At 49.9% G+C, this 20,221-nt stretch overlaps 1 protein-coding gene across 3 annotated transcripts in view; it reads right to left on the reverse strand.

The window, feature by feature from the left end:
- NRF1 (nuclear respiratory factor 1) overlaps positions 1-20,221 on the reverse strand; it is a 67,595-nt gene that overhangs the window by 45,935 nt on the left and 1,439 nt on the right. For 2 of the 3 annotated variants that reach the window (XM_063397168.1, XM_063397170.1), the window contains exons 2-5: positions 6,452-6,683; positions 3,642-3,756; positions 1,650-1,776; positions 585-725 (exon numbers count right to left, since the gene is read on the reverse strand). In XM_063397168.1, the coding sequence (XP_063253238.1) occupies positions 585-725; positions 1,650-1,776; positions 3,642-3,756; positions 6,452-6,674 (606 nt within the window). In that variant the 5' untranslated portion in view covers positions 6,675-6,683. Of the gene's footprint in view, positions 1-584; positions 726-1,649; positions 1,777-3,641; positions 3,757-6,451; positions 7,176-20,221 lie in introns of those variants that run through there. The other variant, XM_063397169.1, reaches the window with a different exon arrangement.

Below are 20,221 nucleotides of genomic sequence, written 5' to 3' on the forward strand. Positions count from 1 at the left end.
TTTTCAATTTTAAAACTTTTTTATTATTTTTTAAAATTTTAAATTTTTTTATTTTTTAAATTTTTATCATTTTTAAATTTTTTAAATTTTTATTTTTTAATTTTTAAATTTTTAAATTTGTTTTTAATTTTAAATATTTTTTTAAATTTTGAATTTTTAAATTTTTTTAATTTTTAATTTTTATTTTATTTTTTATTTTGTTTTATTTTATTTTTTCTTTTAAAATTTTTGTAAAATTTAAAAAATTTTTAATTTATTTTAATGTTATTTTTAATTTTATTTTTAATTTTATTTTTTTCTTTTATTTTTTCTTTTTTCTTTTCTTTTTTCTTTTATTCTTTTATTATTTATTTGTTTATTTTATTTTATTTTATTTTATTTTATGTTATGTTATTTTATTTTATTTTATGTTATTTTATTTTATTTTATTTTATTTTATTTTATTTTATTTTATGTTATTTTATTTTATTTTATTTTATTTTATTTCCTCTCTCTCCTATTAAATTCCATTTCCGACTGGGAGTCTCCCCCAGGTGTTGCTCTCAGACCAGCCCACGCCCCCTGCCCCGCCCCGCCCTGCCCACCTGGGTCATCTTGTCCACCGACACCGGGATGCCGTCGATGGTGAGCGGCGGCAGCTCCGAGTTCACCTCCTGCGGCGCCGGCGCGTGCTCGGCCAGCGCCGACTCCAGGTCCTCCAGGATGGTGCTCTTGTACTTGCGCACCTGCGGGAGTTGTCAGCCAGGTAAACACCTGGAGCAGCGCCGGGGGAACGGGAATGGCACTGCCACCCTCCCCGGGCACAGCACAGGGCACAGCTGGCACAGCTGGCACGGAACACCCAGAGCCCCGGGACTGGGGAGAGCTGCTGATGAAAGCCCAGGTAACGCCGGCGAGGGAAGGATGGGTGGGATCAAAGGAAGAGTTCTGGAGGCAGCAGCTGTCACAGGCAGTGTGTGTGACAAGGGGCAGGGACTGAGAGCAGAGCTGAGCTCAGACATGTCATTGTTCACAAGGAAAGGGGGACTGGGGGGACCCTGTGACTCTGCACAAGTCCCTGAGAGGAGGGGACAGCCGGGGGGATTTGGGCTGTGCTGCCAGGAACAGGGACAGGAGGAGAGGGAACGGCCTCAGGCTGGGCATCAGCAGGAATTTCCCCATGGAAAGAGTGGCCAGGCCTTGTCAGGAGCTGCCCAGGGAGGTTTGGAGTGCCCATCCCTGGAGGCGTCTAAAGAATTCCTGGATGTGGCACTCAGGGCTGGGGACAAAGTGGGGATTTGGCACAGCTTGGACTCAGTGATCCTGGAGGGCTTTTCCAACCTCAGGGATTCAGGGATTCTGTGATCATGACCTGTTCCCTCTGATTTTTAATCCAGGATACTCTCCCTGGTGAGATGTGCCAGGCAGCCATTCTTGCAGAGCAGAGAGAACCTCAGTGCTCCCTCACCTCAGGGAATCACAGGAACATTAAGGCTGGAAAAGATCTCTGAAATCACTGAGATTCCATAAAACCTAAACTCTTTTTTTTTTTCCCAAGGTTTTTAACATGACTTTCAGATCCCTACCAGGCTTCCAAGGCTGCCCTGAGCAGAACCAAATCCGCAGGGGAGGTGAGGAAGTTCTCTCCTCACTTTCCTAGGGACACCTACCACGTTCTCCAAGGGTGCAGCACCGAAGACTTTGAAGACAGGGTTGGGTTTGGAGGGTGAGATGCACAGCACGATGGCCTGCTGCCCCACTCTGGTGGTGTACTCATCCAGTGTGGCCCGGAGCTTCCTGAAACAAGGAAAAAACCAGGAATGGGCATCAGCTGAAAGCCCTGCACAAACACAGCCCCTCTGGCTGCCAGCTCCCGTTCACAGAGCAGGTGAGAAACACAGCCCCAGCTGCTCAGCTTGGCCACATATTGAGTTTATTCCTCCTCTCCACGGGCCTGCTGTGCTCCCTGCAGTCACCCAGCAGCTCAAATGTCAATTATTCTCCCCTCTCTCCTTTCCTCATTGATGTAAAAAGAGAAATCAGCAGAGCAGCAAAGCTGGGGCAGCAGGAGCCTGTGCTTCCACTCTGTCTTAGCAGCACAAAAGTTGTGTTTTGTTGGAGCACCTGAATGATTCATCAAAAGAGGCCTGCAGACAGAGGTTATTTTACATCCAGATCACAGCAGTGCAGTTCTCCAGCACCAAAGTCCTGCCCAAACCAGATCTGGAGGAATTCAAGCTGCAGGACAGGCAAGAACTGGAATTATTGCAACAGCTCAGCACAGGAAACCCGGGTGTCCCAACACCTGCCCCATCAGCAACTCCCTCTGGAGTTAAAACATTCCTCTGGATATTTTCTGCCTCTTATTCCCTTTCAAGCAGAGCAAGAGTCAGAAATGGTGGCAGAAACTCCAAAAGCCAGACAGAAGTAGTGTTTTCCTCAGAAAACCTGAGCATTCCATGAGGTGAGAGCTCAGTCCTGGTCATTTCAGAACCTTTTTGTTGCCAAAAAAGCACCACCAGATCCCACAGCCAGGGGTTTGGAATTGCCAGTGGTGGGAAAATCAAGCACAAATGTGTTCAACTGGTCAGAGTGAGAAAAAAAATTATGTTTTGTCATTATCTTAATGTGGTAAAATGAAGTAAAATGAAATTGTGTGAAAGGAGAAGAAATACTTCCTTCACACAGCAGTTTCTTTAAAAATATATTGTTCATATTTCAAGGGAGAAAAGGATTTGTTCTTCAGAAACACTGCAATAAACAGAGCTGAGCTGGGAGAAGGAGCAAAAACCAGAATGGAGCTGTGAGAGGCAGGGAGCTCCTCCCAAGGATTATTATTTAGCAGTAACTCTGCCCGATAATTTAATATTAACTGCCCAGTGAGATCCTGAACAGCACAAAAAGCAGAAATTGCTTTGTTCCAGCAGCCAGGGAACAGCAGCAGCCAGGGAACAGCAGCAGCCAGGGAACAGCAGCAGCCAATATTCACAAATGTTTGCAGAGCAGGGGAGCTCAGGTGGAGCCTCCACCAGCTCTGGTGTGGCTCGGGGGCCACCAGGTGGGCAAAGAGCCTCAGAGCACCTGGAACACAACACCTGCAGGGCTGGGGAGCCCTGGTGTGCCCACAGGGAGCTTCTAAAGCCAAAAAAACCTGTTTCAGCTCAGGCAGGAATCTCCCCTTGGTTATTCTTCCTAAAACTCTGCTCTAAACCTTTACCCCAAGTCTTCAATCTGGGCTTTGTCCAATGGCAAAGGGAATTTGGATATACACACATTTATTTATTCCCAGAATGGTTTGATCAGGCAGAAAAGGCGTTTGTTTTTTTTTTTGTGAGGCAGATAAATCCTCTGCAGAACTGGGGTATGGATGGAGCTTCAATTTCTGCCAAAGCCACTCTGGGTATCTTGAAGTGCCACTGTGAGAGACTCAACTGGCCACCAGTTGTGGTTAAAACAGAACAACAGAGCCACCAAAGTGTCATAAAATCACCTCAGAGATGAGCAGAGCTGCAGTTTAACCCTTCATAATGCAAATTAAACCACAGCTCTTGGGTTTCAGAGAGTCACTCCCCAAAAAATCCCTGAGCTGGGTGACCTGGTGTGACCACACTGAGCAGAGCTGGCTGGAGGACGCCGAGGTGGCAGGGCCAGGTGAGGCTCACCTGAGCAAACGTGTCTGCTGCCTCTTCCGAATGGAGGGGTTGGACTCAAAAACGTGGGGTCGCTTCCTTTTCTTCCCCGTCGCCACTGCAGCGGCTGCTGCCATCCCCACAGGGCCTGGGAATGGAAGCACAGAGGGTCAGGTCAGCACGGGAACTGCCCTGCAGGGACATTGTCACCACCCAGGGTGTCCCCAGCACAGCCAAGTGACACAAATCCCTCCCTGAGCTCTGCTCTCCAGCACTGCAGGTTGGCAAATCCCAGCTCAGTCCCGGGTGGAAGTCACATTCTTCAGCTGTCCTTACACTCAGGGAATTCTTTATTTCATCTTCCAAACACACTGGAAAACTCCCAAAACTTTGAATGATCTGAGGAAGAGGAAGCCAGGTCCAGCTCCATGAATCCTGCTTGGACACCTCAACTACAGCATCAGGAGTCTGAGGCTTTCCTGAGGGATTAAAAACCTGCTCTGACGGGACAGAAATGTGAAATCCAGAGTTCCCAGCAGTGTCCTACCAGAGCCTTCTGAACACCACCCAGCCCTGAAAATCCCGTGTGCTACAAGGGAAGGGGAAAGAAAAAATCCTGCAGGATGGGAGGCTGGAAAATCCCTAAGGAAGGGGCATGGGGTGCTCGGGGGGTGGTGGAACCTCACAGGTTTGGGCTGAAGGCTGACACAGAGTCAGGCCAGACCCCAGTGCTTCACTGTCACCCCATTTCTTCTGCTAATGCAGACCCACTGCCTGGCCACTCTGGGGACACTGGGCTCCACTGGAGAATCTGTGATTCTGAAGGACTTCCCCAGCCCAGACACGTCAGGATCTTTTGTGGATCTCCCTGGGACAGGCCTAACACGGGAGCTCCCTGACTCAGCGAGGCCACGCTGCACTCCGGGTTTGTTTGGGGACTTTTTATGTGGGGCCTACTGCATTTTTATTTTAATATTCCTAGTAAAGAGCTGCTATTCCTACACCCACATCTTTGCCTGAAAGCCTCCTTAATTGCAAAATCCTAATAATTTGGGGGGAGGGGGTTTGCATTCTCCATCCCAAGGGAAGGGTTTGCACTCTCCATCCCAAGGGAAGGGTTTGGATTCTCCATCCCAAGAGAAGGATTTGGATTCTCCATCCCAAGGGAAGGGTTTGGATTCTCCATCCCAAGGGAAGGGGAATCCATCCCAAGAGAAGGGTTTGCATTCCCCATCCCAAGGGAAGGGTTTGGATTCTCCATCCCAAGGGAAGGGTTTGCATTCCCCATCCCAAGGGAAGGGGAATCCATCCCAAGGGAAGGGTTTCCATCCCAAGGGAAGGGTTTCCATCCCAAGGGAAGGGTTTGGATTCTCCATCTCAAGGGAAGGGGAATCCATCCCAAGGGAAGGGTTTGGATTCTCCATCCCAAGGGAAGGGGAATCCATCCCAAGGGAAGGGTTTCCATCCCAAGGGAAGGGTTAATATTTTCCATCCCAAGGGAAGGGTTTGGATTCCCCATCCCAAGAGAAGGATTTGGATTCTCCATCCCAAGGGAAGGGGAATCCATCCCAAGGGAAGGGTTTGCGTCCCAAGAGAAGGGTTTGGATTCTCCATCCCAAGGAAAGGGTTAATATTTTCCATCCCAAGGGAAGGGTTTCCATCCCAAGGGAAGGTGAATCCATCCCAAGGGAAGGGTTTGCATCCCAAGGGAAGGGTTTGCATTCCCCATCCCAAGGGAAGGATTTGGATTCTCCATCCCAAGGGAAGGGTTTGCATTCCCCATCCCAAGAGAAGGATTTGGATTCTCCATCCCAAGGGAAGGGTTTGGATTCTCCATCCCAAGGGAAGGGTTTGGATTCTCCATCCCAAGGGAAGGGTTTGCATTCCCCATCCCAAGAGAAGGATTTGGATTCTCCATCCCAAGGGAAGGGTTTGCATTCTCCATCCCAAGGGAAGGGTTTGCATTCTCCATCCCAAGGGAAGGGGAATCCATCCCAAGGGAAGGGTTTGCATTCCCCATCCCAAGGGAAGGGGAATCCATCCCAAGAGAAGGGTTCGGATTCTCCATCCCAAGGAAAGGGTTAATATTTTCCATCCCAAGGGAAGGGGTTTCCATCCCAAGGGAAGGGTTTGGATTCTCCATCTCAAGGGAAGGGTTTGCATTCTCCATCCCAAGGGAAGGGGAATCCATCCCAAGGGAAGGGTTTGGATTCTCCATCCCAAGAGAAGGATTTGGATTCTCCATCCCAAGGGAAGGGTTTGGATTCTCCATCCCAAGGGAAGGGTTTGGATTCTCCATCCCAAGGGAAGGATTTGGATTCTCCATCCCAAGGGAAGGGTTTGGATTCTCCATCCCAAGAGAAGGATTTGGATTCTCCATCCCAAGAGAAGGATTTGGATTCTCCATCCCAAGGGAAGGGTTTGGATTCTCCATCCCAAGGGAAGGGGAATCCATCCCAAGGGAAGGGTTTGCGTCCCAAGAGAAGGGTTTGGATTCTCCATCCCAAGGAAAGGGTTAATATTTTCCATCCCAAGGGAAGGGGTTTCCATCCCAAGAGAAGGGTTTCCATCCCAAGGGAAGGGTTTCCATCCCAAGGGAAGGTGAATCCATCCCAAGGGAAGGGTTTGCATTCTCCATCCCAAGGGAAGGGGTTTCCATCCCAAGGGAAGGGTTTGCATTCCCCATCCCAAGGGAAGCTCCGGCTTTCCCTGGCAGACAGACACCCATCATTCCAAACCAAAACGATGATGATGACAATGACAATGACGATGACAATGACGATGACAATGATGATGATGATGATGATGACAATGACGATGCAGCAGCAGCCCCCCGCCCTTACCTGCGGCCGCCAGGTGCGCGGTGACCTCGTCGGCGGCCGTGGAGTTGAGGATGTCGGAGTCGTCGTAGGAGGTGTCCTCGGGCGAGGAGGGCGAGTCCTCGTCGGCGCTCAGCATGCTGTGCTCCGTGTAGGTGGCCACGTGCACCTGCTGCACCTGCTGGGCCACGGCGTGCGCCTCGATGGTCGCCATGTGCTCTGCCTGCGTCACTCCGTGTTCTTCCATCAAGAGTCACTGCCACACGGGACAGAAAGGCACGGAGGTCACCTCCCGCCCCGGGGACAGAGGGAAATGACAGCTCTGCCAGGAGAGGAGCTTTGGGTTAAAGGGTTTGGAGAAATGCACTGTTCCCAACAGAGCACAGCACCCAGATGGACTCTCTCTGCTGGAGGCAAGGAACCCAAGGAGCCCTGAGATTCCCTCGCCTGCACATTTCAGGGTCAAAGCTGGGACTTGGTTTTGCCCTGTCAAGTCCCAGCTTTCAGGGAAGAGGCCTGAGGGTGACACAAAGTCCCCTCGGACCTCAGTAGCTCAGGACACAAACGAGGATGCCAGGACAGAATTCCAGATCACTGAGGATGGAAAAGACTTCTGAGATCCAGGTCCAACCTACGCCCCTTCCCCAGCCCAGAGCACCGAGTGCCACGTCCAGTCCTTCCCCAGACACCCCCAGGGACAGTGAGTCCCATACCCTGACAAGCCCTGAGCTCCCTTTCCATGGGGAAATTCCTGCTGGTGCACACCCAGACCCTCCCCTGGCTCAGCCTGAGGCCATTCCCTCTCCTCCTGTCCCTGTTCCTGGCAGCACAGCCCGACCCCCCCGGCTGTCCCCTCCAGTCAGGAGCTGTGCAGAGCCACAAGGTCCCCCTGAGCCTCCTTTTCTCCCTCTGAGCCCCTTCCCAGCTCCCTCAGCCCCTCCTGGGGCTCCAGACCCTTCCCAGCTCCATTCCCTTCCCTGGACACGCTCCAGCCCCTGGTCAGGAGGGCCCAGACCCGGAGTCAGAGCTCAGAAATAGCCAAAGCCATCCCAACCCCAGCACAACCACCACAGAAAAGTGATTTATTTCAGGCGCCCAGTGGTAAAGCACTGAGCAAAGCAGCAGCTCACAGGGCCAGCAGGGCCCTGGACCACACACTGGGAGCACAGACCTGTGCAGAAGGACCAGCACGGGAGGTGCAGGGATATTTCCAGCCCGTGCCTCCTGTGCATTTGTGGAAAAGAAATGGCACATCCCTAAGTTATTTTCAAACAGGAGAATTAGAACCTCAGCCCTCAAAAACAGATTCCCCAAAGGGAATCTGCTCCTGCTCAGGGCAAAGAGCAGAAAAAGAGGTGACCAGCTGCAGGGAATAAGAAAATAAACAAAAATGATCCTGACCTTGTGAGTACAGTCGTGGAATTACAGCTCCTGACTGACACCAGATCATGGAATGCCACGGAGGGGTCAATGGGACACGGGAACACAAAGCACTTTGTGTTATTTTGGTTATTTTGACCAAACAAAAAGGAGGTTGCAGCCAGGTGGGGCCTGATCTCTTCTCCCAAGCCACAGGACAAGAGGAAACGGGTTCAAGTTGTGCTGGGGAGGTTTAGATGGGATTTTAGGGAACATTTCTTCTCCAAAAGCATCGTCAGTGGAACGGGGAAGTGCTGGAGTCCATCCCTGAAGGAATTTTACAGACCCTGGGGACACGGTTCAGTGGTGGGACAGGCAGTGCTGGGGAAGGGTTGGAATATTCCAGCCTGAGGGACAGCAGGATTGTTGTTGTGAGGTTTTATGACACAAACCTGCTGAGGCTACAGCTAAAGCCAAACCAGATCCAGATTCCCAATACTCCCAAAAAAGCTGCTGGAGTCTGGTGCTGCTGTTGTCCAGCCCTGTTTACAGCTTGAGTTGTAATATTAGAACCATCCAAAAATAGCAGGAGTTCAAACAGTGCCAGTGAGGAAGGGACTGAGATGCTGAGTGGAGACAAACTGGAAATTTCTGGTGGAAGAACAACCAGCCCAAACCTCCTTCCAAGAAACTCATCCTGCCATCGCCAGAGAAAAATGGGTGGGGAAAAATATTTCACGGAAATCCTTATGGATTTACAGCTTAACAGATTTCCCAAGACACCGAGCTTGTCCTGAAAGGGGACGTTGCTGCTTTTCCTACTGGAGCAATGCAGTGTTAAGGCATTTCTATTGAAATTTAGAAAATCCATGGAAAAATGTGATCAGAGTATGATTGATGGAGCACAGTGACTTTCATCAGAAGACAAGACCCCGAGACAACGGATGACACCACTGGAAGGAAACCTTCCACTCAAAGGCAACCCACACCTAATTCCACAAACACTGAAACCTCAGGAAGCCATTCCCATACTCAAATTATTCCCAAAGGATTCCTGACCCAGGCCAGGCTATGTGGGCCAACACCTCGAGTTCCTCACTGAGCGCTGCTCCATCTCCATCAGCCCCGGAGCAAGGCTGGAGCAGCTTCCTGCTCTCACAGCTCACCCAGACTCTGCTGGTGGCACCCAGGACCTTCCACGCTGAGGGCAAGGAAGGCCCCAGTTCCTTTATTTTAAGGACTATCAAGTGTTTGTGGCTGCAGCTCCTCCTCCTCCTCCTCCCTGCCGCAGCCCCGCTGGCAGCTCGTGACGAGGAGGGATCAAAAGCACCTTTGATGATCGGGGCTGACGTGGTGGGAAGGAGCTTTTCCAGTCAACTGGGTCAACTGGGTGGATTCAATCAGATTAAAAAGCACTTCCTCTGCAGTTAGTGCTCAGGAATGTGATGTTTAAAAAGCTGTTCTGAACTTCCAGCCTCTCGATAAACTCCGATTTCCCGGCCTGGGACAATCCCTAAGTGAAAACTGATCTTAGCAAGAAATCAATCGCTGGCCATTTGCTAATCAAATCCTGTCTGAGTGGAATTCTACCTCTGAAATTGTCCAGTCCTGCTCTTCCTGCTCTGGCACAACACCCTTGAGGCAGGAGAGCAGGTACATCCCGGTTTATCACCCACAGATTCCTGATCCATCACATTTTGATGGCCACAGCCACAGAGCCAACCCCATCTGGGGACAAACACAATCCAGGGGTGGTGTTCCAAAACACCAAATACAAGGATCTGGTGTTCAAATTGATCAATCAAGTTGATGTTCTTACAGAACTTGCTTCTTTGCTAATTACCCTGATTGTCAGAATTCAGCCTTCATCTTTTCATATTGAGAACGAGTCATTCTGTGTGGAAAACAAAATGGGAAAATTTCCCTTCTGTTCTGTACCAGCACCAACGTGGAAACCAACACGACATTTCATAACTAAAGCTAAAATTTTATAACTGAAATGCAGGAGTTGGCAAATCCCCAATGGCAAAAGGAGGGATCAGGGATTTGATTTTCACCATCAAACCTCGTAAGTCCTTTGATGAGAATGGTGTGAAATGAGCTGGTTTTGGTGTTTCTGGGACAGCCTGAGTTACAGGAGCTGATGCCAGCTGAGGGGAGGATTGGAGGGCAGCCTTTAAAAAGGAGGAATGGCCAGTCCTGGTGTTCTCCTCTGCCTGGGCCAACTGGTACCCGGCCTCTCGCCCAGCTCCCAGCCAGGAGGGGCTCCCTCACAGCATCTCCTGACAGGGCTGGTTCAGAAACCACTCCCAGGAGAAACCAGAGCTGCCAGGAGCTCTGTGCCAGCCAATTCCAACAGCACCAGCTTGGGAAATCCTAAGGAAAAGCCCCCACTCCCATCACTCGGCAGTGCCACCGAGCCAATCCCAGACCCTCTCCATGGGGACAGGACAAAGAGGGTGTCCATGTGTCCCTGGAGGTGATTCCAGGCTCCCAGTCACAGAGATTCTGCTCTTTCCATGATTTCCACACTGCACTGGCGTCTCCCAGTGGGTAAACATCATTAATTTGTATTTAGGGTATTTATTTTGAATTTGGAACTGAGCCTAGAGGGAATCACCCCTGTGGGTTTGATGAGCGGACAGCACCATTCACCAGGCTAAGCTTGATTCATCTCTCGCTTATCACCACAACTCATTGAAAATGCACATTTAAACACCAAAATCCCATTTTCCACGGGGAAAAAACCAAAAAGCTCCCTTGTTCATGGGGAGAACTTTGAGGCTTATAGCTCAACCTGATAAAAAACAGGGTTTTTTTTTTTTTTCAGTGGAACATCTTTCCCTCTGGAAGCAATATTTTGGATGGGAAAGGCTTTCCAGGACTGGAGACACCGACTCCTGTCAGCAGCACAACTGATACCAGGCACAAAGCAAGATAAGGCACTGCAGTTTATTCCCTTCCTATCAAGACTGAAGTGAACATCTTATTTACAGGGTTGGCACAGATGCGGTGACTCCAGCACCGGGAGGAACAACAGCTCTCGTTCCACAGCGTCCTCCTGTGGCATAACATTAGTAAAATGATCCTTTTCATTAGCATGGGGAACTAAAAATAAATTAAAAAAAAAAATCCCAGTGCTCCCGGTCTCAGCGTGAAAATCCCTGAAATCAAGTGGATTCCAGCAAACAAAACCGAAATTCCTGCTATTAACACGCTCTCTTTGTCAAGATCTCACATCAAAGAGCAAAGAAATCGCCCTGCAGGAAAAACTTCACATGTGGCAGGACTGGAACAGAAACAAATGGGATTTCACAGGTATTTATTGGGATAAAACCTCCCACTTGCTGCTGAGAGCTGCCATTGGGTGGTGTGACAGGACACATCACGGTCTATGCGATTTGCAACCTTTTGGCAGCTAAATTTCATGTATTTAGCACCAAACACCGGCAGGGGTGAACACAAGGATGAGGTGGATTCCCGGATTCCTCTTCAAGACCCTTCTCAAGCTTCGGCACCAAGAAATAACAACCCAGTGGAATCAGCCCTCCCCAGGAATTCCCCAGGAAAAACAAAGGGCACAAATTTGGAAACCCACGGGAAGGGCACCACCACAGCCCAGCCTGTGCCAGCCGAGTGTAACCCAAAACTGGCAGTGAAACGGCGCCCCAGAACCGTAAAGCACCGGGTGGAATTCTCATTTAGCATTCCCAGGCTCTGCAGGGTCACAGGGAGCATCTGGGGTGACTCCCCCTGACCAGAACCCACCAGCAGCACCTTTCCCCCTAAAATCCTTCTGTGTGCTCTGCCACAAGTTCAGGAACCACGACGTGATCAATGCCTTTCTCTGAGGTAATACTTTGCCACCTTACACACTCTTGCAATTTATTTAAAGAGATCCCAATTTTAACCTCTTTAATCACACAGAAATTCCAATTTTAACCTCTTTTCCTCAGACCCGCAGAACCCAGGAGTCGTTTTAACAGCGTGGAGCCAGTTACTCATCTTTAGTCAATTCAGCTTTTTTAATTAACAGGCAAAAGTGGCGTTTTAAGGCTCCCTAACCCAAAAAGCACAGGCTGCTGTTTGCTGCCTGCATTCCTGGCTGGGCACAGAGGCGAAACCTTGGGATTACTGCTGGGAAAGACAGAGCCAGGCCAGGCTGCTGCAAGGTGCAAATGTTCCCGGTTTTAATCCTCTTTTATGGAGAGAGGGGATTAGTGGTTATGCTGGAAAAGAGAACGGGAGTGGGGAAGGCACAAAGGTTTGAGCAGGAGGGTGGCCACAGAGACCACGAGCTCTGGGCTGTGGAGGATCCCCGTGTGTCCAGCCCTGGCTGCACCTGGGAATATCCTCAGCTGGAAAGAACCGCCTGACACATTGGGTTTTGCCTGCTAAAATGCCATTAAGTATTAAGATTTTTCCCAGATCAAGCTGCCACATGGTGGAGGCCTGGCTGCGTTTGGAGTGCCAAATGTCTCCCACAATCTGACCTCAGGAACATGGGGAGATGAGTTGAGTTTCCCCACAAAAAGAGCAACCATTCGTGTCCATCACCCTCTGCCTGGCACATTGGGTTTTACCTGCTGAAAGCCATAGGGGTCAAGATTTCTCCCAGATGCAAGATGCCACATTTTGGAACTCTGGCTGCATTTGGAGTGCCAAATGTCTCCCAGAATCTGACCTCAGGAACATGGGGAGGTGAGTGGAGTTTCCCCACAAAAAGAGCAATGATTCGTGTCCACCACCCTCAGCCCTGCACATTGGGTTGTGCCTGCTGAAATGCCAATAAGTATTAAGATTTCTCCCAGATCAAGCTGCCACATGGTGGAGGCCTGGCTGTGTTTGGAGTGCCAAACTTATCCTACAAACTGACCTCAGGAACATGGGGAGATGAGTTGAGTTTCCCCACAAAAAGAGCAACCATTCGTGTCCACCACCCTCAGCCCTGCACATTGGGTTTTGCCTGCTAAAATGCCATAGGGGTCAAGATTTCTCCCAGATGCAAGATGCCACATTTTGGAACTCTGGCTGCGTTTGGAGTGCCAAAGGTCTCCCGCAAACTGACATCAGGAACATGGGGAGATGAGTGGAGTTTCCCCACAAAAAGGGCCACCATTCGTGTCCACTGCCCTCTGCCTGGCACATTGGGTTTTGCCTGCTAAAATGTCATTAAATATGAAGATTTTTCCCAGATCAAGCTGCCACATGGTGGAAGTGTAGCTGTGCTTGCAGTGCCAAATGTCGCCTACAAACTGACATCAGGAACATGGGGAGGTGAGTTGAGTTTCCCATGGAAAAGGGCCACGGTTTGTGTCCATCACCCTCAGCCTGGCACATTGGGTTTTGCCTGCTGAAATGCCCTATGGATCAAGATTTCTCCCACATGCAAGCAGCCACATTTTGGAACTCTGGCTGTTTTTGGGGTGCCAAAGGTCTCCTACAAACTGACATCAGGAACATGGGGAGGTGAGTGGAGTTTCCCCACAAAAAGGGCCACCGTTCGTGTCCACCACCCTCATCCCTGCACACTGGGTTTTGCCTGCTAAAATGCCATTAAATATGAAGATTTTTCCCAGATCAAGCTGCCACATGGTGGAAGTCTGGTTGCGTTTGCAGTGCCAAAAGTCTCCTACAAACTGACATGAGGGACATGGGGAGGTGAGTTGAGTTTCCCCACAGAAAGAGCCACCATTCGTGTCCACCACCCTCACCCTGGCACATTGGGTTTTGCCTGCTAAAATGCCGTAAGATTCAAGATTTCTCCCACATGCAAGATGCCACGTTTTGGAACTCTGGCTGCGTTTGGAGTGCCAAATGTCTCCTACAAACCAACATCAGGAACATGGGGAGGTGAGTTGAGTTTCCCCACAAAAAGAGCAACCATTCGTGTCCACCACCCTCAGCCCTGCACATTGGGTTTTGCCTGCTAAAATGCCATTAAATATGAAGATTTTTCCCAGATCAAGCTGCCACATGGTGGAGGCCTGGCTGTGTTTGGAGTGCCAAACTTATCCTACAAACTGACCTCAGGAACATGGGGAGGTGAGTGGAGTTTCCCCACAAAAAGGGCCACCATTCGTGTCCACCACCCTCATCCCTGCACATTGGGTTTTACCTGCTAAAATGCCATTAAGTATGAAGATTTCTCCCAGATCAAGCTGCCACATATTGAAGGCATGACTGCATTTGGAGTGCCAAACGTCTCCTACAATCTGACCTCAGGAATATGGGGAGGTGAGTGGAGTTTCCCATGGAAAAGGGACACCGTTTTTGTCCACCACCTTCTGCCTGGCACACTGGGTTTTGCCTGCTAAAATGCCATTAGGTATGAAGATTTCTCCCAGATCAAGCTGCCACATGGTAGAGGCCTGGCTGCTTTTGGAGTGCCAAAGGTCTCTTACAAACTGACATGAGGAACATGGGGAGGTGAGTTGAGTTTCCCCACAAAAAGGGCCACTGTTTTTGTCCATCACCCTCTGCCTGGCACACTGGGTTTTGCCTGCTAAAATACCACAAGTATGAAGATTTCTCATCAATCCAACCCCTGGCCCTCACACACACCCCAGCAGCCCCACCCTGTCCCTGAGAGCGCTGCCCAAACGCTGCTGGAGCCTGGCAGCCTCGAGCTGGGACCATTCCTGGGGATCTGCTGTCCCAGCACCATGTGGGAAAGAACCTTTCCCTGATATCCCACCTGATATCCAAGCTGGGCCTCCCCTGACACAGCTTCACACCATTCCCACACCATTCCTGTCCCTGCTCACGGAGCAGAGATCAGAGCTGCCCCTCCTGAGGAAGCTGCAGCCCCCGGGGGTCTCCCCTCAGCCTCCTCTCCCCCAGGCTGGACAAACCAAGTCCCCTCCAGCCCCTTCCCCACCCCTGTGTCCCTCCTTTGGACACTCTCTGACACCTTTGCACCCCTTTTCTGTTGTGGTGCCCAAAATGATGATGGATCACCTTAAGGACTTGGTCCTCACGTGGCATTAACTCAACAAGATCAGCACACGATAGGAACAGACAGCACAGTCCTAACCACGCTTAATTACCAAACTTCCACCCCAAACGACAGCCTGGCCACCCTTTCCTGGAGTTCAAGTGGTTCAAGAACGTGTCTGCTTGGCTGCCCTGCAAAACAGGCACGTGAGGAGGAAAAATTCCCCAGAAAATCCACTGGGAACTAATGAACTTAAGGAACTGGAGCTGCTGCAGAGAGTCCAGAGGAGTTTCAAGGGCTGGAACCCCTCAGTTCCCAGGGATCCAGGCTGGGAGAGCTGGGGGTGCTCACCTGGAGAGGAGAAGGATCCAGGGAGAGCTCAGAGCCCCTGCAGGGCCTGGAGGGGCTCCAGGAGAGCTGCAGAGGGGCTGGGGACAAGGGACAGAGGGACAGGACACAGGGAATGGCTCCCACTGCCAGAGGGCAGGGCTGGGTGGGATCTTGGGCAGGAATTCCTGCCTGGAATGGAATTGCCAGAGAATCCCTGGAGCCCTGGAATGTCCAAGGCCAGGTTGGACACTGGGGCTTGGAACAGCCTGGGATAATGGCATGAGATGAGCTTTAAGGTCATCCCAACCCAAACCATTCCACAATTCCATGATGACCCCACGGCCCTGAGAAGGGAAATGGAGCCTGTGCAAAGAACACAGCAGGTACGTGAGAAAATCCCACGTCACACTCACAGCCTCGCATTCCACCATCTAAATCTGTGATTTCTGGAAGGAAAAAAAAGTGCATTTGCAGCCCAACTGCACCAGAGGGATTTGCCTGCGAGCCTGTCAGGTCTGAAGCACCCTGAGCTGGGTTTAAGGGCTGATCCCACGTTTCCCTCTGAGCACTGACAGAGCCTGTTGGACAGGCTGGGCCCTCTCTGTGCCCCCTCTGTGCCTCCCACACGGGCACAGGGGACTCTGCAGACAGAGCCAGGACTGATCCATCCCGGAGCTGCAGCCCTGACCCATCCTCACTCTGCTTCTCCTGCTTTGAGCACGGTGTGCAAATCCTGCGGGAATTCCGAGCTTCCACAGCTCCTGCCACAACCTCGAGCCGCTGAAGAGGGACAGTGGATTTTTATTTGGTGCTAGGTTTTATTCTTCAGATGTCTTCCACGTCTCCCCACCACCACCTCCATCTCCTGATTATCAGGGCTGAAGTGTCCCAGCCATTCCCAGGGAAATCCACTGTTTCCTTCTGGACCGAATTCACCGATTCCCCCCCAAATCCATGGGAATGCTCACAATGCAGAATTAATGAGCCTGAAATAACCCAACTTTCAGCCCAAAGCAACCACGAGGAGAGCCCTGAATCCACCAGCTCCTTCTAGGGAGGGAAGGGAGCAGCACTGCTGAAGTCCCTTCTCCTTCCAAAGGGAAATCAGGAGTTAAAGGATTTTCCTGGTGCCCGAGGAAGCGGCTGCAGGAGCAGCAGGAGACTCCAATGGCTGACACCAAAAATAAACTTCTTCATTTACACAGCATCTCTCAGCATAAATAAAACACGGGCACTCCAGGCTGTGGTTTTGCAAGTATTTTTGACCCAGACTATGGGGAAGTTTTCCAAGAGGTCCCTGTTTGATTCCTTTAATTAGATGGTTATGTAATGAACAGTGGGAGGGACTCAGTTACTTCTGGATTGGTTTCCTCACGCTGATTACAAGCAAAAGTGATCTGTGAGTGAAAATACACATTCATGGGTTTTCCCTTCTGTGTTTGAGGCCAGTGAATTTTGTGGGACTGTAAAGTTGAGTTTCCCTCCGAGTTGGTCTGCAGGACCTGAGCAACTCATTTATTATTTATGGGCACCACAGGCAGCATAATAATAATAATAAAATAATTCACAGGTCTGCCAAACAGAAACAACAACAAAAATAATGCTCTCGACCAAGGAGACGCCTGCTCCCATCCTCCAGCACAAAACCAGGTTCCACTGCCCGGCCAAAGCAGCACATTCCCAAGAAAGGGTGAAAAGGAGAGGCCAGAATTCCCAACCCTACTGAGATGGAATTCTGAGCCATCCTGAGCCTCCTGAAGGGTTTTTGTGCAGCTCCATCCTTTTTTTTCCAGGAGGGAAGAAACAAGGTGGAATTGTCAAAATGTCAGCGTGGATCAGGACGAGCCTGCAGCTTCCCAAGTTCCATCTGGCAGGGGAAGAGATTCCCTCTTGGAATTCTTGGATTCCTTCTCGGAGCCTGGCAAGCAACTCATCCACAACAAACCCAGAGCAGCCTCAGAGCCCTTCCCAAAATTCTGGAGGGCAGCCTGAGCTGCAAATGAAAGCGGGAGCACAGCCCTGGTCACCCTCAGAGTCCTGGTGAAACACAGGGACTGCTCCTGCTCGTGGCTGTGACATTCCCAAGGGATAAATTCCAAGGGATAAATTCCAAGGGATAAATTCCCGGGACTCTGGGGTTCCCCACAAAGAGGACAAACCCCAGCCAACCCCCCCAGTGGGACTGTCCACCTGGCAACTGCATCAGCCCCACCAGGTTTTGGAGAAAAAAAGGGAAAAAGCAGAAGTATAAGGACCAGAGTTGGGGAAGACACAAATATTGAACCTGCTGCAGTGGGTGCAGAACAAACCTGGATTTCCCCAAAGCTGGAAGGTCCTGGATGGGTTTAGGACAGGTGAGAGGTTCCTCCACCCCTGCACAACTCTGGAATTAAAACCTCCCTCACCTTATTAAAACCTTCCCTCAGCCTTCAGGCTGGGAAGGGGTGAGGGCTTCTGGTGGAAGTTTTAGTTTCAAGAGATAAAAGACACCAGAGATGTTCTGAGTTTGATAGTTTAAAATATCTGGAAACCAGAGGGGCTTTGCCAGGATTTTTTAACCTGGTTTGGATTCTCAGGCAAAATGAGCTGATGAAGAGATTCATGAGAGCAGACACAGAAATTTAATAATTAAAATAAGTGACAAATGGATCAGGGCAGGGGTTTGGATCTGCACCCAGCAGTGGGAAAGCACTAAAATGACCTAATAAAAAGCTGAATTCCAAGCCCTGGAGGATGAATTCCCTTTAAACACACACAGGGACAAGGTGCCACCCCATCCAAGGGAATGGCTGCAGCTGTCTCTGGGGGTTTAGGCTGGATTTTGGGAAAAGGTTCCTCCCTGGGAAAAGGTAGTGGAGCACTCAACAATACAAGTAAAATCCCCACTGTGCAGCAGAAGTTATTTTAAAGCCCAAAAAAGTGGTTTAAAATTAGTTTAAGTACCGTGGGCACTGGGTAATGGGTAACACGAAATATCTGAACTGTGGTTTTTTTTTTCCCCACAGATCAACTCCAGAAGCAGCCAGAGGGAGATAAATCCAAGGCTGAATTTCACAGAACTCCCTGCACCAAAAACCATCAACAAACCCCACCACTCCCACTGACAGCACAAAATGTTCTCGTGTAAGAAAAGCTGGATTAAATTTTCTTGGTAAAAGGGATTGGGGAGCACAGCAGAGTTCACTGTGCCCTGCTGCCTCCCTGGAAGACACTTCCCCACATCAGAGAAGGGTAAAGCATAAAAAATAATAATTCCCAAACCCTTCAAGAGAGAGAAACCACATGGAAATGTCCCTCCTTTGGAAAAGCAATGGAAATATTCCCAGAGCTTCTGCAGCCACATGGCAGAAGCTGGATATGACCAGGGAGATGGACACAGAGTGATCCCAGTGCTCCCAGTTTGGGCTGCTCCACTCTCCTGGTGTTCCTTGGTTCCCCCTACAAGGCTGAAATATTCCAGGCCTGAGCTGGCCAGAAGTTAAACTGCCTGGTTTAGGGCTGGAAAAAAAGGTGATCCAGGCTCCTGAGAGACAGAAAAGCGATGGAATCCCAACACATGGAGAATCCCTGCAGGTGGGCACCAGAGCTGAGCTGGCACGGGGGCTCCTGTCCAGGGAATTCCAGACTGGCAGGAAAACCCCACCAAGCTCCCTCAGGAGCGGCCTTTGCCCACGGAATCCTGGAATTGGTGAAGTTGGGACAGCAAAAGTTCAACCATGGGCTCGGCCCCGCCGCCGTCAGCACAGAACCGCGGCCTGGGGTGGCACAGCCACAGGATTCAGAGCGATTCCAGGGGTGGGGATTCCACCACTTCCCTGGAAAAAGCCTAATCCCCCGAGTTTTCCATCTTCCCAACAGAGGTGAAACCTCCAACCCACACTAAGAACCCTCTGTAACAAAGCTGGGCTTTCCAGGATGGTTTAATTTAACTTCTGGAATGGGGTGTTTGTTGTCCTGGCTAAGCCACCTCTGTCACACCACACAATTCCTAAATCCTAAAATACTCCAGGAAACCCGCAGGGATGAGGCTGAGGGCTCCCAGCTCGCCGTGTTTATGGCCTGGGTACGAGAAGTCATCATAAAACCCCACAAAAATGATGTGAGGCTCCTGAAAAACAACCAGGACGCAACAAAACCCTGCAGAAATCACCTGAGGAGCTCTGAAAAAACACCAAACACGGGGAGAGGTCACAGAGGAGGGTGAGAGGGTTTGCACGAACACGGCGCTTTGAGGAATCATGGAATGGTTTGGGTTGGAATGGACCAAAAATTCCATCCTGTTCCACCTCCTGCCATGGGCAGGGACACCTCCCACCACCCCAAGCCCCATCCTGGACATTTCCAGGGATGGATGGGCAGGTCAAAACCCTGAAAAATCCAGGATTAAAACCCTGAAAAATCCAGAATTAAAACCCTGAAAAATCAGCTTCCCACAGGTACCATCACCGTCACACACTTCGCCTTTCACCCTTGACAGGGGAAAAAAATGAAATAATCACTCCTAGTTTTACCACCAGCAAGGAAAATTTCAGCTAAAAAGACAAACAGTTCCCTCACCTATTTCCTAAATATTTGTTAAATTAAATTAAAAGTTCACCATGAGAGGATTTGAAAAGGAGCAGTTGGGATGTGGATGAAGGAGAGGGAAGGCCAAAGTGAGGATGAACATGAGCTCACATTGGGAATCCTCTCAGGATGTGGGAAGAGAGGTCTAAACCCATGCAAGGCTTGGAAACAAAACCACAACAGCCCGGCCCTGCCTCAGGGATTAAAAACCCCAAACTCTGGAAATAACAGTTCAGCAAAGGAGAAAAAAATAAATAAAAATATAAAGCAGAGGTCCCAAACTTGAACGGAGCAAACATCACCCCACGCAATGAGAATCATCTGTAGCTGCAAGAAAGCTCAGACTTGGCAACCTCAAATGCAGGAAGAGTCCTGAGCTGAATTACTCCTGTCCCTTAATTATTATTTACACTGAAAAGGTCCTGAGCACCTCAGTCACAGCCAGATCTGTCCTGAGCCAGGTATTTTAGAGCCCTTTTTTGGGTATTTTAATACAAACCCAGTTACACCCCTTTTTACAGGCAATTTACACCCCTTTTTTGGGGGTATGAAATGGAGGGGAGGTGAGGGATTAACACGTTTCAACTCGCTCCCAACCTTCT

The sequence above is a fragment of the Prinia subflava genome, chromosome 4, assembly GCF_021018805.1.
Source record: "Prinia subflava isolate CZ2003 ecotype Zambia chromosome 4, Cam_Psub_1.2, whole genome shotgun sequence".
NCBI lineage: Eukaryota > Metazoa > Chordata > Aves > Passeriformes > Cisticolidae > Prinia > Prinia subflava.